Source organism: Oncorhynchus masou, chromosome 24, assembly GCF_036934945.1.
Source record: "Oncorhynchus masou masou isolate Uvic2021 chromosome 24, UVic_Omas_1.1, whole genome shotgun sequence".
Lineage (NCBI taxonomy): Eukaryota > Metazoa > Chordata > Actinopteri > Salmoniformes > Salmonidae > Oncorhynchus > Oncorhynchus masou.
Genome location: NC_088235.1, coordinates 69,735,698 through 69,753,196, shown reverse-complemented (window position 1 = coordinate 69,753,196; position 17,499 = coordinate 69,735,698). Strand labels below are relative to the sequence as shown.

At 45.7% G+C, this 17,499-nt stretch overlaps 1 protein-coding gene across 1 annotated transcript in view; it reads left to right on the top strand.

Moving 5' to 3' along the window:
- LOC135512544 (receptor-type tyrosine-protein phosphatase S-like) overlaps positions 1–17,499 on the top strand; it is a 215,147-nt gene that overhangs the window by 65,977 nt on the left and 131,671 nt on the right. Inside the window, 2 exon segments of the mRNA XM_064934680.1 lie at positions 8,770–8,915; positions 11,912–12,053. Of these exon segments, the coding sequence (XP_064790752.1) occupies positions 8,770–8,915; positions 11,912–12,053 (288 nt within the window).

Sequence of the window (17,499 nt, the reverse complement as noted above, 5' to 3'; positions counted from 1 at the left end):
CTTTCATATGTTCTCATGTTCTGAGCAAGGAACTTAAACGTTAGCTTTCTTACATGGCACATATTGCACTTTTACTTTCTTCTCCAACACTTTGTTTTTGCATTATTTAAACCAAATTGAACATGTTTCATTATTTATTTGAGGCTAAATTGATTTTAATAATGTATTATATTAAGTTAAAATAAGTGTTCATTCAGTATTGTTGTAATTGTCATTATGACAAATACATTTTAAAAATCGCCTGATTAATCTGTACCAGCTTTTTTTGTCCCCCAATAATCGGTATCGGTATCGGCGTTGAAAAATCATAATCGGTCGACCTATAGTTCTTGCTCAGTTCCCTGACCAAGGCCATTCTCCCCCAATTGCTCAGTTTGGCCAGGCGGCCAGCTCTAGAAGGAGTCTTGGTGGTTCCAAACTTATTCCATTTAAGAATGATGGAGGCCACTATGTTCCTTAATTACCTAATTAATGCTGCACACATTTTTTGTACCCTTCCCCAGATCTGGGACAACACATGATCAAGATGTGCTAGCTACTAGTTGAAAGAAATGAAATATGTCATTATTACAAGGAATGACTGTATGAGCTACATTTATGAAAGTAATACATCAGTTTACTTACCTTATCAGCCTTGAAGTATCATTTATCACAAAAAAAGTGTTATGAGTCAGTGCACCACAAACATATTTCCAGGGTGTTGATGCAGCCTCCTGCTAAGATAGCCTCAGGGTAGGGGAAGGGCATCCATCTGCAAAATTGACGTCTTGCTTTGATGTCAAGTCAGCTCATATTGTTGCTACCTTAGCTGTGGTGCTAGCTAACATGCTACTGAAAATTGACCGTAGCATATTAACATGCATGTTCGTATTAAAAGACCCCAACGTCTTCACCTAAAAAAATGTGTTTAGGCAAATCATTAATTACCTAGCTAGCTATCACATTAATTGTGCAAAAATATGATAGCTAAGCGCTTGCCAGTCAGTGGGGCTGACAGATTGAAACTGACTAACAACAAAATGTGTTTCACTCTATCCCATAAAACATGACATTGCTAACCTCTGGTGAAGTGTTTTCCACTAGTGGCAATAAATATGATTGTTGCCAAAGGTTTGCCACATATTTACCACTAGTGACAAACATTTGCAAACATCTGGCAACATTTTGCGGCACGCTCTTTAGTTTGCAGCAAATTTGCCACTAACTTGCAGGAAGTTTGCTGCAACAAATTCATTTTTACAAGGGCTGATTGCATCCAGACTGAGGAGAAATCCACGTCCCTGACCACCACCTGAAGTGGTCAGCCAGATCTGAACACAATGCAACTTTTGTGCATCTAGACCTGTCTTTTCAATGTGATCTTCATATTCTGATAGCAGAGGACATATGTAAGTGTCAGGTGTAGACACAGGCCAAGTTTATTTAGGTTATTTGGTCCATTAGTTTGAGTGATGTTGTTCAAGTTAAGTTTGACAAGCCAATGCAGGTGATTGAAGTGCATGAAATTTTAACGTGTCAAACACTTTGATGAGCACTCTCCTCAAGTTTACATCTTCAAAGGTTTTTACAAATGGAATAATATAATTTCATTTTATACTAGACCCCCATGTGATTTAAATAAGAGCCGATTCTTCTGGATGGATATGCAGAAGTTTTCCAAAATATGGGACTTTACATTTCTACCATTCCTGATATTGTCAACAACATTTGTTTTGCTCATGGCTTTTCCCGGGTGAGCGCTTGATTGGTTTCATGTGCTGACGTTGGGTATTCAGGTTGAATATGAGTATGGCTGTCAAAATGTAGACTGACTTTAAAAAAAAGTATACTAAGTAATGACCTCGTGATTGTTCTCATGCCTTGTTGAATTGAGCAAAGACAGTGATCTTTTTCATAAAAACCAGAACGTTTCCAATTACCCTGTGTCATGAACAAAAGGCTGTGTCTTTGTATTTTTCCTTCTCCCCCACTAAAGTTATTCTTCAGTGAGAAGATGGAGTGGATTTATCTCTTTCTCCTTTCAGGCAGACCCATTTTCTGTGTCTCGCGTTACATGTTTTGACCCAAGATGTGGCCCTGAGCCGTCTTTGGCTCTCAGCAATTGCAGGTGTTCTTTTCATTCAGGTGGAGTCACCAAGTGTCAATTGCCTGAAGAGACTCAGAATGACACAAAATTGTGCCTATTGCACTAACTCCCCCGATCGCATGGCCATTTTGAAATTGCCTGCGCTCTTAAACTTAATTTTCTGTCACCTCCCCGGAATTGAACTGATTTATTTCCAACGAGGTAAGGTATACTTAGCTGTTTTCTTTTAGTCTGTGCACTAAACAATGGTTTCAATGGGACCAATTTGGAGCTATTATGAGCGCACCACTTTCCAGTTCAGCTTCTTCGACAGTCGTGTGGTTGGGAGACCACTGGGCATTAACACTCTGAGAACTCGCATTTCCTTCCCAAATCCCGCAGTAAGTTGTTTTGTTGGCCTGCCTACTGTGTACTGTGCAACCTCATTTGCAGTGTAGACAGCCCGCATTCACTTTATGATACTTAGCGGAAGGAGACAATGTGAAGACGTGAAGATAAAAAGGATCATTATTATCTTGCGGTTCCTCAGTCTGGGCCTCCTGAGCCTCCGTACTTCCAACCCCCTGGCCCAGTTGGACTGGAGTGAGAATAAGAAGATGGCCCACTAGGATTTTTGGTCTGACAATCCAGTCAGCACGCTCAGTTTGTGAATGACTGCATCCAAGGTGACTCGATCCACCACCTGGCCCCGAGAGCAAATCCCAATGAACCCCTCTTCCCCTGCCTTAATTGAAAAAGCAATTGTTTCATTAAGTCGTTAGATTCGCCAGGCAAGGCGAGGATTATAGTACATCGGGCGGTGAGAGATGCCAAATGAGCCCTCGGAAACTCCACTGCGTGGCACAGGATTAGCACGGGCTGCCAATTGTTTATTGATGGGACTTGGTGGAAGCCATTATCTGTTAACAGCAAGGGTCTAACATGGGACCGACACCAGTCAATGAGTGGAGGATCAAGAGCCATACGTCCTCCAGCATCGCTACAGCTAGAATGGAGAACTGGGATGTCCTCGTACGTCAAACCTTCGTCTTAGTGGTTCCCATGACCGTTTACACCACCGATGTAACTCCGGGGTGGGTTATCGGAGCAGGCGGCCGGGAAGCCCAACCAACCACCTCTTTTCCCATACGCCCATGCTCCTGCTTCGTTTGTTCTTCTGCTTCTTGGTTCAACCTCTTCCTCACAGCAGTTGATTAGCCCTAGCCAGGAGCAAGAGTGTGCGAGAGACAGGAACCCAAGACAAAAGAGCAAGAGAGGCAAGGGGTATAGAAACAGAGGCCAGTTTCCATAGCGATAGACCTTGCCTGGGCAGCCGGTGAAAATTGGTTCCTGGTTGATGGGGGCTTGATGTGTTGAGGCCTGGAGGGTGTTGGGGAGGGGGGGGTAGGTTTTAAGTCAGGCCCTAGCCCGTTAGGATTCTGTAACAAGTGGCTAGCTAGCATGCTGAGATCTGTGGATGTGGGCCTACCTCACACAGCTGAGCCGCAAATATCTATGCTTAAGTAGGTTAGGAACGATGTGGTGGTTACTTGAAAACTCATATTTTTGTCCCTACGACATTTCTTCTTCATTTCTGACTAAATGTATTACCGTCCAGCAATGAAAAAGGATGGTGTCCTGTCAGAAAATGCTGACAGGGCTAATCCAATTTGTACACATGAGTAATTATGGTGTGCATGTTTGGTTGTGTGGGTTGTAAAGCTTATGTGGCCCTCAAATATAGCAGTTTCTTTTGTTCTCTAAGCCAGCAGCATTTACAAAAAAAATGACACAAAAATCACTCTAACCTTCCTCCACTGTTATTGGCCTCTGGGGTATTAGAGAGGAAGGTCAAATTAGTTGGTGAATAGTACCTCTAATATGTCCAAATGTTCCTTTCACCACCAAATAAGCCTGTAAAAGGTGTTATCGGCTGTAAAAGGTGCCTATTTTGATCAAGATGAAAGACAAGTGGCTTCTACCCAAATCATTCAATGGGTAGATGAGGTACAATTTTGGCCTCTTCTTTCCTAAGCCACATCATAATGGGTCCTATTTATTCTCCAAAAGCTTCTCATCGATTACAGTGTTACGCATTTAACCAAACCCTAACATTGCCTGATTTACCTACTAAATGGCAATCTGGAGGTACTGCAAATGGAATTCTCACTCACATGGAGCGAAAGGCTATTTGAAAGGAGGCGGTGTCGTTTCTCTTATCTGGGTGAGCAGAACCTACCAGTCAGTAGAGGGATGCTACATTAGCAAAACAAGTTTCTGCTTTACACAGTATGGGTTAGCCTTCCCCGCTAGCAGTGGCAGTTGACTCAATAAAGATTCCATTCTATGTCCCTGTGAAGATAGCTCACTACCCACATTTCAGGTTATTTCTGTCCCGATGTCGTCTCCTGCTTGGGCAGATAAACTGGGTCCTGTTTGCTTTATCAGTGTAAAGCTGTACGTTTCTCTATTTGAAAGAGGCCCGTGATAGAGGGAGATAATGAGGGACAGCTCTGCTGAGGTGGAATGAGACACAGGAGTAACGAAAGTCCCAATATGATTCATCTAATGATACTTATTGAACCCAATAACCCACTTGTCAGTGATACACCAGTTTGTTATTGTGGACTTTTATGGACTTTTTCCAGGCATTACAGTCAAATTGCAGAGATAACATCCAGGCTATACCTAGATCATAATGTGTTTGTGTTTTTTGGTTGAAATTTCAGTATCATATTGTTTAGTTTGCGGTGATGTTGCTTATTATGGTGGAATGAGAAAGCAATTTATTTTCAATAGCCAATTTCTATCATGCAATTACTGCCTGCGTGACAGTGGTGTTCAGACGCTGAATAAAGGGTTGAATTCAACAATAACCACCAGCGGTATGCCTGAGGCAGGAGGCAATTGAAAATGTTTAAAGGTTAATTATGCTGATCTCGGATGTCATCCAAACACACACACACACACACACACACAGCATTGTATTTAGAGACGTACGGACGGGGGCATGCACCCATGGGCATGCATTTGCTCACAAACACACACACGCACGCACGCACACACACACACACACACACACATTGCATTGTATTTAGAGACGTACAGACATGGGCATGCACACATGGGCATGCATTTGCTCACAAACACACACACAAACACGCACACACACACACACACACACACACACACACACACACACACACACACACACACACACACACACACACACACACACACACACACACACACACACACACACACACACACACACTACTTACCTACTTTTCATAATGGCCAACCTTCTGTCAGATCCTCTGTTCTCAGCTGGGTATAAAACGGTGCCCGAGGCCTGGAGTGACGCGTGTAGGAGCTTCATGTCTGCTCTGGTAGCTCACTGGACACTGAAGGCTTCACTGCCTTTTCCTCCATCTCATGTGCTTTCCGTTTCTACTTTTCCCAACCCTCTCTTTGATGTCTCTTCTCTCTCTCTCCGTTGCTCTTCTCCTCCCTGTTCCCCATCTCTTTTCAACCCCTTTTCTCCGTTCACCCTCTGAAAGCTTCTGCTGTGAGTTTAACCCAGGAGAGAGAGAACCTCATGAGTGCCGTTGGTATTGTTCGGTTCTGAACAAGCAGAGCAAAAACTCAAACCAGGTGTATTCAACCCCTGGGTACCTCAGCTGCAAGCACAACATACAGGTCACACAAGCACACACGTTGGTGCCTTTCGACTGGGCGGAGTCACCTCCTGCATGTCTAAGACAGACAATCCTTGTTTGTTGCTAGGCAGGAACTCAAATCTGTTCCTCTTACTGGTATTGTCATGGTCCTTCAACTGTTGATCTTATCTCTAGTTGAGTTCCACACACCTCCTTGCTCTAGTTCTACAGCAACTGGCCTGCCAGGAACTGAAACTGAAACGGAAACTTGGCTACTAGGAACTGAAACTAGACTGTTGCAATTCGCCTCCTTCCTTAGAAATATCAATATTCTGCAATAACATGTTTGAACGGCCATGAACATTCCATACGTCCCCTTGTCTCACACACAGTGACTTTCGAACCACAAGGTTCCTATTGACCCCTAACATATCCTTTTCCTATACATAGAATGTAATTCATATGTTCTAATATGGTGACATGAATAAGTATATTTCAAGCCAGAATCCAACAGTATTATTTAATGGCAGAGATCAGGGGAAAGCTCGTGATTGACTGGCTGGTCTAATGGGCACTGGGCCTGTGGACCCAACCGGAGCCGGCCAGTACAGAGGCCACTCCCAGCTCGCCCATGTAGGTATCTCTATCTCTTCTATTCAAAATGCGGATCAATTACCCCTGTTTATATAGTCACATGTATTATGATTTAAAAGGCTTAAAACGCTGATCCTAGATCTTCTCTTTTTTTCATACGGGCCCAGGAGTCATACTCTCTAAGGCGAGCATAGTGGAGGGATGCTACACAAAATGCAGCTGCAAGCCACCCACCTGTAGCTTTTGCCAAAGGAAGATACAATCACTGAGATCCAGTAAGATTCTGCGGTCAATATTTTTGTGTCTGCTCATTCGACAGTCACAGGGATCAATTCGTCAAGACGCCGGCCGACAAGGTAGCCCGGGAAAAGGTGAATCCCCTCTGCTTCTTTTCTAAGGAAGAAAATGTCACAATCTTATCTCTCGCTCCTTTCATCAGTGGACAGTGTTACTGTACCATAGGAGAAGGCTTGTGGCTCGCTTGTCGGTAATGTTCTCTGTGGCGTCGTTGGCTGGCTGCCACGGGTCATCAGCCTGCGCCGAGCCTCGTTTCATCTCTCGCCATCGCGTCATTTGTATTGTTTGTTGTTGAGCCGCGACGCGCATCACGCATAGAGGACACCCTGGCCGGCCTCCCATCGCTGGAGCTGCATCTTGAATGGCACCCTATTACGTCTGGTACCCTATTTAGAACTTAGCGCACTACTGTTGACCAGGGCCCATAAGGTTCTGGTCAAAAGGTAGTGCACTCTTTCAGGTATAGGGGACCATTTGGGATTCCGGCCTGGGAATATTGTAGGGAACCTCAAGAGAGACTGGTCACCCCACAGCAAAGACCGATGGGGTCACGTTTCGCTCGGTGTCAATTGGACTCTTCCCGACTCATGTACAGGTCTGTGAAGGGAGCGTGGAGGTATGTGTGATAGGGATGCTTTTGGAGTATGTTGAACTTTCTGTGCTATGCTTCTGCTGTCCTCGGGCAGTCTCTCTCTCTCTGTCTCAATCTCGAGACCTCTCTTTCAGTCCATTCCCTCAACCACCGTCTCTTTCTTTCTCCCTCTCCCTTTCTCTCTACCCCTTGCTGCCTCTATTTTCATTTTCTACCCCCCCACTCATCCACCTTTTGTCTCTCTTTCTCCCTCCCTCCCAGCCAGCCAGCCAGCCCCCACCCACCCCTCCCTCCCTCCCTCTCACCTCCTCCCTCTTTCTCTCCAGCTCTCTCTCTCCTGTCCCTAATCAAATGCAGCAGAGCTCTCCTTCGTGTGTGTTTATAGGGGCCCAGGGAGAGGAGATAGAGTAAAGAGAGAGGGGGCCTGCCTGCCCACGGTCCGTTAATAATTAATCCACATGAACGCGCTCCGCACGTTTCATCATCCCTACGCCCCGGAGTTAACAAGTTCCCCCAGAGAGTTTCCTCTACCCGGCTTGTTGTTGTGAGAGCTGACCCCCCCCCCAACCCACCAGAAAAAGAGCGAAGAAACTCAAAAAGTAGCGCCGTCCTCCCAAGCAAGTCTGGTAATATCAGAGAATATTAGGAAGGTAGCGAACGTGTTATTGTTGATTCGAGTTTTTCAGTGAAGGTGAGGGATGTTAGTTGAAAAAAAAAGCTTCTAAAACCTGGGAAGCAAGGTGTTAAGTTCATTTGTAATGCAGAACAAATGAGTTCTCTGACTTCTCGTATCTTGCCTAAAGCCCCTGTCAGCCCCCACAGCCGAATGCCCAACAACGAACGCACTCGGCCTTCCTGGCATGGATGTTCGTCATCCTCTTATCCCGCCATCCCTTTCTTTAGTTGGTGTTTGCGTGTGTGCGTCTGGCTCAGCCAGTGAAGGACGTGTGTGGGTTTTGGATGGGCTCTCTGTGAGTAGGGGGTGACGTGTGAACGTGTGTGTGCGTGTGTGCGTTTATGTATGGGGGGGGGGGGGCATAAAATCAAGACAGAAGCTTCTCAGTGGGCGCTTTATTATTCATTGCTCCATTAAATTATTCATGTTGGCGTCAGCTTGTCAGGGTGTGCATTGTCTGTAGTGTAATTACCTCTGTGTTGATGCACGGCCGCTCGCTTCCCTTCCTTCCACCAGATCTCTATACATCCAAGCCCCATGATTCCCCTCGCCTCTCCAGTCTGCAGACTGCCGTTTTCCATAGGCTCTCTCTGCAGCACACGGAGTGGGTGTGTCTAACCGTGACATTATACAGGGGACGAAATTGAGGAATTCCAAAGGCCACTCAAGACTTTATTATCTTCTTATACAATGAAAGTGTGTGCACACAAGCTTTTCGAAATGTAATTACCTTCATTTGCAGCTACAACTGGCCCCGTAATGAATTGGGTTATCTCCACTGGAGCTTGTTGTTGCATCACTTTGTTCTCTTAAATCTGTTCTAATGCCCTCTTCTTCTCTCTCTCTCTCTCTCTCTCTCTCTCTCTCTCTCTCCCTCTGTCTCCAGCGCCACCAAGGTTCACTAAAGTTCCCGTCGACCAGATCGGTGTATCCGGGGGCGTGGTCTCGTTCGTGTGCCAGGCAACCGGAGACCCCAAGCCTCGGGTGAGCTGGAACAAGAAGGGGAAGAAGGTCAACTCCCAACGCATTGAGGTGAGACATTGAATGCTTGTAACCTTACACTGCCCATACTGCTGTGGAAATATGAATAACCCCACACCCCCTATATGAATACACATAATCTATACCAAGTTTTTATCCAAAGCAACAGTGAGTGCATATATTTTGGTATATGCGGCCCCAGCGGGAATTGAACCCTCGACCCTGGCGTTGCGAGTGCTCTTACCAACTGAGCAGCGCGTCTATTGATTCATTTGACATGGATGTATCACTATTCTGTTTCCACCAAGGTGAGATCGGTGGATCATTTCCTTCCACTGTCCTTGAACTAAGCAAACACAGACTACCCCACAATCAGTTGTCATGACAGACAGTTTGCGTTTAACCAGGCATCAATTATAAGACACCAGCGCATGTCGAGTGACATGACTTTGCACAGTGCCAATACACTCTACTTGTCCTCTTACACTTGAATGACTAGCTGAATGAAACGTTCGGGGCTAGTAATGGCGGCTGCAGGTCTACATTCCCCTATGCACGCTTTGCATTATTTCTGATGTTTGTTTGTTGTGTGTCCCTGCTTCGGCTCAGTTGCCGGCTCTAAAGTCGTGATTGGCGCTCAGTGTTTCCTTAATTAAAACTCACTCCTCGCGCTGACAATGTACACACACACACACACACACGCGCATACACAAACATACACATACACACCCTCTCTCAGGGAACACACACACGCTCACATTAACAACGCTGCCAGCTCGCTGGGAATGGAGAGAAGGGGGGGGAGAAGATGGAACCCTGGCCTGAAGAGGAGCACAATGAAGAAGAAGAGAAAGGGGAATGAGAGAAGTGTCATTACAACTCTGCCAGCACTGGGAAGAACACACACACGCTGACAGCGCGCTGGGAAGGAGAGAAGAAGGGGAGAAGATGGAACACTGGCACAAAGAGGAGCATGATGAAAATGGATAAATAAGCCAGTGAAATAGCATCATGGAAGGCAAAATCAGTCCAACCCGTGCTGTTTAGCATTTTGCGTTCTCCTCCCGCCGCGTACTACAGACAAACCCAAACCCAAGGTTATTTCCTTTCTCATAAAACAGTCATTTTACGAAGGAGGATAGAAATTGTTGCCTTCCCCCTCCAGCAGCTTTCTGCTTTGATATTGACTGGAATGTGCACTCAGTCACAGTTACTGTTCCTCATTAGTGTTGTGGCCTTGAGATTCATCACGGCTCGACGCTGAACTTTTCCTTCGTCTGACAAAAAGCACAGCAGCACGTCACTGCACACGGTCACCCGTATCGATCCAATGTGTTTGTCCTCTTCCTTATATAATGATGAAATTACAGGGTGCAACATAAGAGTACAATATGAGCACACTCTGATATGAGCACACTCTGGACTAGCATAGGGGTGTCCTGGCTCATATTTTGAAGCTTTGCAGCAAAAAATATATATATACAGTACCAGTCAAAAGTTTGGACACACCTTCTCATTCAAGGGTTTTTCTTCATGTTTTACTACTTTCTACATTGTGGAATAATAGTTAAGACATCAAAACTATGAAATAACACATATGGAATCAAGTAGTAACCAAAAAAGTGGAATGCTTTTCCAATAGTCTTGAAGGAGTTCCCACATATGCTGAGCCCTTGTTGGCTGCTTTTCCTTCACTCTGCGTTCCAACTCATCCCAAACCATCTCAATTGGGTTGAGGTTGGGTGACTGTGGAGACCAGGTCATCTGATGCAGCACTCCATCACTCTCCTTCTTGGTCAAATAGCCCTTACACAGCCTGGAGGTGTGTTGGGTCATTGTCCGGTTGAAAAACAGATTATAGTCCCACTAAGCGCAACCCAGATGGGATGGCGTAACACTGCAGAATGCTGTGGTAGCCCTGCTGGTTAAGTGTGCCTTGAATTCTAAATAAATCACTGACAGTGCCACCAGCAAAGCACCCCCACATCATCACACCTCCTTCTCCATGCTTCACGGTGGGAACCACACATGCGGAGATCATCTGTTCCCCTACTCTGTATCTCACAAAGACATAGTGGTTGGAACCAAAAATGTAAATTTAGACTCATCAGACCAAAGGGCAGATTTACACCAGTCTAATGTCCATTGCTCATGTTTCTTGGTCCAATCAAGTCTCTTCTTATTATTTCTTTGCAGAAATTCGACCATAAAGGCCTGATTCAGTCTCATCTGAACAGTTGATGTTGAGATGTGTCTGTTGCTTGAACTCTGTGAAGCATTTATTTGGGCTGCAATTTCTGAGGCGGGTAACTCTAATGAACGTATCCTCTGCAGCAGAGGTAACTCTGGGTTTTCCTTTCCTGGGGCGGTCCTCATGAGATCGAGTTTCATCATAGCGCTTCATGGTTTTTGCGACTGCACTTGAAGAAACTTTCAAAGTTCTTTAAAATGTTCCACGTTGCCTGACCTTCGTGTCTTAAAGCAGTGGTCATCAACCTTTTCTGAGTCAAGATCACTTTCGCAGTCAAAAAGCAAGCTGACATCTACTGCTCAGATTTTTTTTTACATTAACCTCACATAAGAGTTTTGTAGGAATGAGGTTTGGGCCGTAGGCCTAGTACATTATCACAGCATATTTGCTATAAGATTGGCCTGCCAATATTGTTAATCAGACCAAATCATATTTCAGAACTCATGAAGCTGGTTGAGAGAATTCCAAGAGTGTGCAAAGGAAAGGGTGGCTACTTTGAAGAATATAAAATCTAAAATATATTTGTTTTAACACTTTTTTGCTTACTACATGATTACATATGTCTTATTTCATAGTTTTGACATCTTAGCTAGTATTCTACAATGTAGAAAATAGTAAAAATAAAGAAAACCCAAAAGTCCATACTTTTGACTGGTACTGTATATGTGAAATTAAGGGGTCCCTAGGTGCTATACCTGGAGTTGTTGAGCCTTATTCTAGAAGTATGGTTATGTTGTCTTTATCTCAGCAACAGATAGCTCTAACATTACAACTCTAACATTACTTTCTGACAAAGACTATAGAGTTCGATGAGGGCGCCGGAGCCGTGCTACGGATCCAGCCTCTACGGGCGCCGCGGGATGAGAATATCTACGAGTGCGTGGCGGAGAACAGCGAGGGTGAGGTCAACGTCAATGCCAAGCTGTCCATCATCAGAGGTGAGTCACTCGGCGGCGACTAATGACGAGGTCATTGACCATGGACCAATGGGACCCATGGTCCAATAGTCTGATAATATTATCTTCTTGTTGCAATCGTGTTTGATAGCACCAATATTCTCAGATAGCTTCCTGCTAGCTTATTCCGTGTATCAATTATTTTGTCGCTCGTAACCCTATGTTGGTTTAAATGTTTTACCCCTGTCCGGCTAAAACCTACTAGGACATGAGGAAAGCTGATCCTACGTCAGTCACTAGGTGCACTTCCTGGTCTATTGTGGGTGATATCTGTCAAGCGTCATTCTGCATTGCAACTAATCAACTCTCCATTCAGAGAGGAATGTTCAGCCTCTGTATCCCAATAGCAGCAGACGGGGTGCTAACAGGGATCTTTGCCTGGATAGAGGGTCTGAAGAAAGCCCTCTGATTGGTCTAGAGAGAGGGTCTGAAGAAAGCCCTCTGATTGGTCTAGAGAGAGGGCCTGAAGAAAGGCTGGTGATTGGTCACACAGGGACACACAGGATCTTAGAGGGAGGTAGCAGACAGATGTGTGAGACGAGTTGTAATCCCAAATGGCACACAAGTCCCTTTATAGTGCACTTATTTTGACGAGAGCAATAGTAATAGTAATTACTAACAATTGGATACCACGAAATTGGGGAGAAAAAGGGGGTCAAAATTAAAACATATATTTAAAGAAAATGGGCCCTGGTCAAAAGTAGTGCACTATATAGGGAATAGGGTGCCATGTGGGACACGGACATGAGGTGGTGTAAATAGAACACTCATGCTGCAGGAGGCCCCTGAGACAAGTATGTCAACTGACTAGCACAGGATTAAGTAATTTGTTTCTCTCTCTCTCTGCTGTGTATACTGATGGGAAGGGAGGGGAGTGAGAGGGGGAGGGATTGGTGATTGGTAAAGAAAACCCACTTGATTTGGATAGTTCGAATTTCCCTCCTATAACGGTGAGAGCTAACTGCTTTCTAAGGTCATGGTTAAGGTTAGGTTTAGAATAATGGTTAGAGTTAAGGGCTAGGGTTAGTAGATAGTCTGTAGAGCATCTACAGATGGACTATCCAAATAAAGTGTTACCGAAAACAGGAACCGTGGCCCTTATATTGGCCACAATCTGTGCCAAAAAACTGCTTATCAACCATATCTTCTTTCAAATGGAGCTTGCCCTTACGATTGGTGCAAAACAGTATGTCCGGTTTATTGAGTTTTTGTTGTTGTTGTGTCTTCTTAAAACTGCGTTGTTGGTTAAGGGCTTATAAGTAAGCATTTCACAGCAAAGTGAAATTACTGTTACATTCTGTGCATGTGACAAATGACATGAGATTAGATTTGATTTAGGTTGATGAATGTTCAAGGTAGTACTTGGGCAGATATTAATGTCCCAGTCACTCTTGTTGTCCCGTCATGCTTTGCGGCCTCACTGCCTCCCATGTTGTGGCTCATCCTGTTTGTCCATTCTGGCACTACTCTATTGGCTTTACGTCACACTTGGACAGGGACAAGAGCTTTACTGTCTGTTCTCTCGCCATTCTCGCTCCATTCTCTTGCTCTCTCTCTCTATTTCTCTCTCTCTTCATCTCACTCTCTCTCTCTCTTTCTCTCTCTAACGCTCAAACACATACACATGCACATAGGCATACACACATACACACTCCCTCATTCTCTATCGCTCTCTTTCTCTCGCTGTCTCTCTCTCTCGTTCTCCCTCCCTCTCCCCCTCTCTGTCTCCTCCACTGCTGCCATCTGCCCCGGCTGTGGCTGTGACTGGGGCTTGGGCTGAGCCGTGGAGCTGGCAGTAGCTTGTGGTGGTGCAGTCGTGAAGCTCCTCTCCTGTGCTGACTGGACCAGGATCCGGAGTTATTGTCGGCAGCCACAGTCTCACATGGAAATCCAGGCTTTGGAGCAGGGCCCAGGCGGCCGTGCACCGTCCCACACCCACACAACACAGGCCCCTCAGGCAGGCAGAGACAAGGCTCTCTCTTTCCAGGCATAAGGCTGGAGGGTGGAAGGGGGTGGGTGGGGCTGTAGGGTGGAGGCTGTTGGGGGTGGAGGAGAGAGTATAAGCCCCCCCCCTCTCTCTCTCCATCTGTGTCGAGGCATTGCCTCGTACAGGTTTATCAGCCTAGCAGGCTGGGACTGGGTGAGAGAGAGGGAACGGGGGAGAGGTAAGTGGAGGATGGGAGACAATAGTGGGACAAGGGGAAGTTGGAGAAAAACTTAGGGGAGAGAGAGAAGGGACAAGGTACAAGGGACAGGGGATAGAGTACACTGTATACTGTGTAAGAGAAAAGGGGTAACAGAATAGGAGAGAAAGAACAATGGGTTATAGAGGTCAGGGATCAGGGGATGTTGGACAAAGACTTGGAGATGTAGGACATGAGGCAAGTGACTAGTGAACAAACACACACAAACACACCCTCCTCACATACACACACACACACACACACACACACACACACACACACACACACACACACACACACACACACACACACACACACACACACACACACACACACACACACACACACACACACACACACACACACACACACACACACACACATCTACACTCCTCTTGTGCTCTTCTATTTCAACAAGATCTCATAGTTTCCCTTTGAAATTCGACATTGAACATCTATTCCTGACGTACTAATTCCACGTGGTTACAGGGTTAATTCCGTGTCATTACAGGGCTAAACAATTCAAAGGATAACAGTTTAGGCATTAATTCCGAGTGATTAAGTTTAGGGCTATGGTTTGGGAAAGGCTTAAAACAACAACAACAAAAAACAAAAACAAAAATGACGTTCCATTACCATTAGGCATCATCAGGATTCTTAGTATCCTCACGGCTAGTTAAGAGCTCTGTGAACTGCTGGAGCACAGGGGTCTGACTAGCGTCGTGAGTTCGCGGCCCGTGCTGGGCAGTAGCATTCTTTTTGTGTCCGCAGAGGAAGGCATGTAATCAACTTTTTTCAGGACATTTTCCAACATCCGAAATCGAAGTCTATTTCTAGTGATCGGGCCGCTCGATTCACCATTAGTATCGAGAAGCAGTGCCCTTTCTCGAGCTGTGTTCCTGTGCTGTCCCGAGTCTGGCAGAGGTGCATTTAAGCTTGTGGCACCTCCTGGCCGCTGCCCTACAGTAGAACAGTGAGCTGAATGCCTAAGAAACAGGGCCATCTGCCTTCTGCACCCAGTCCTCCGGGAGTCCTTGGGAAGACTTTAGACACCTACAATTTCTTTCCTTTCTGAATACTCTCTGTTTCCTTTTCATTTCTCTCTCTCTCTCTTTCTCTCTCTCTCTCTCTCTCTCTCTCTCTCTCTCTCTCTCTCCCTCCCTCTCTCTCTCTCTCTCTCTCTCTCTCTCTCTCTCTCTCTCTCTCTCTCTCCCTCCTTCTCTTCCTTTGCTCACTGCTTCTCACCCTGTTGTGCCGCCGCTCCATTTCTCTCTCTCTGTGGGTCACCTCTCTTTCTTCTTTTCTTTTCTTCCTTGTCTATCCTGTTTTTACTGGCTGTGGACCTCTCGCTTTGCTCTCTCTCTCTCTCTCTCTCGCTCTGCTCTCTCTCTCTCTCTCTGCTCTGCTCTCTCTCTCTCTCTCTCTCTCTCTCTCTCTCTCTCTCCCTCTCTCTCTCTCTCTCGCTCTGCTCTCTCTCTCTCTCACTCTGCTCTCTCTCTCTCTCTCGCTCTGCTCTCTCACTCTCTGCTCTCTCTCTCTCTCTCTCTCTCTGCTCTCTCTCTCTCTCTCTCCCTTGCTCTGCTCTCTCTCTCTCTCTCACTCTGCTCTCTCTCTCTCTCTCTCACTCTCTGCTCTCTCTCTCTCGCTCTCACTCTGCTCTCTCTCTCTCACTCTCTGCTCTCTCTCTCTCTCGCTCTGCTCTCTCTCTCTCTCGCTCTGCTCTCTCTCTCTCACTCTGCTCTCTCTCTCTCGCTCTGCTCTCTCTCACTCTCTGCTCTCTCTCTCTCTGCTCTCTCTCTCTCTCTCTCTCTCTCTCTCTCTCTCTCTCTCTCTCTCGCTCTGCTCTCTCTCAATCAATTCAATTCAAGGGCTTTATTGGCATGGGAAACATGTGTTAACATTGCCAAAGCAAGTAAGGTAGATAATATATAAAGTGAATATATAAAGTGAAATAAACAATAAAAATGAACAGTAAACATCACACATACATAAGTTTCAAAACAATAAAGACATTACAAATGTCATATTATATATATATACAGTGTTTTAACAATGGACAAATGGTAAAGGACACAAGATAAAATAAATAAGCATAGATATGGGTTGTATTTACAATGGTGTGTGTTCTTCACTGGTTGCCCTTTTCTCGTGGCAACAGGTCACAAATCTTGCTGCTCTATAGGCACACTGTGGAATTTCACCCAGTAGATATGTGAGTTTTTCAAAATTGGATTTGTTTTCGAATTCTTTGTGGATCTGTGTAATCTGAGGGAAATATGTCTCTCTAATATGGTCATACATTGGGCAGGAGGTTAGGAAGTGCAGCTCAGTTTCCACCTCATTTTGTGGGCAGTGAGCACATAGCCTTCATAGTCTTCTCTTGAGATACATGTCTGCCTACGGTGGCCTTTCTCAATAGCAAGGCTATGCTCGCTGAGTCTGTACATAGTCAAAGCTTTCCTTAATTTTGGGTCAGTCTCTCTCTCTCTCTCTGCTCTCACTCTCTCTCTTTTCTCTCTCTCGCTCTGCTCTCTCTCTCTCTCGCTCTGCCCTCTCTCTCTCTCGCTCTGCTCTCTCTCTCTCTCTCTCTCTCTCTCTCTCTCTCTCTCTCTCTCTCTCCCTCTTTCACATTCTTTCTTTCCCTGCCTGTTAACAGGGCTTTGGCCCGGCCTGGCACTTTGTCACACACACACACACTCGTTCTCTGTCTCTTTCTCTCTCTTTCTCTCTCTCATCCTCCTCCTCCTCCCACTTCCCCACCTTTTTCATCCTCATTGCCTCCCAAGGTGGAACTAATCCCAACCTCTCCCCTCCTCCTGTAGCGTGCCTGGATAAACTCCACTGTGGCCCTGACCAAGGCCTCTCTTCTCTGCCATGCTCACTTTCTCCCTCACTTTTCTGCCCCCCACTACTCTCTCCCGGCATAGGACAACTCAAATAACAGGTACTGGGATTTTGAGGCTATATAGAGTTGGCTATTTCCCTTTTTCACTCTACTATATCTTCGCTCTTCACTCTACCTCTTTCTTTCAGTTGTATTTCTCCCTCCGTGTCTCTCTCCCATCTGTCATTCATTTTCACCCCCCCCCCCTCTCTCGGTGACACTACTAGCTGAGTGAGCTCGTTAGTGAGTAGAGTGGTGTAGCGCGGGCGGGGCGAGGCCACCAGGCTCGTTTGATCAGGCAGCCTGCTAATTGGCTGCTTTCCTGGGTGACCAGGGAAGCGGTGTTTGTTTCGGCAACTCA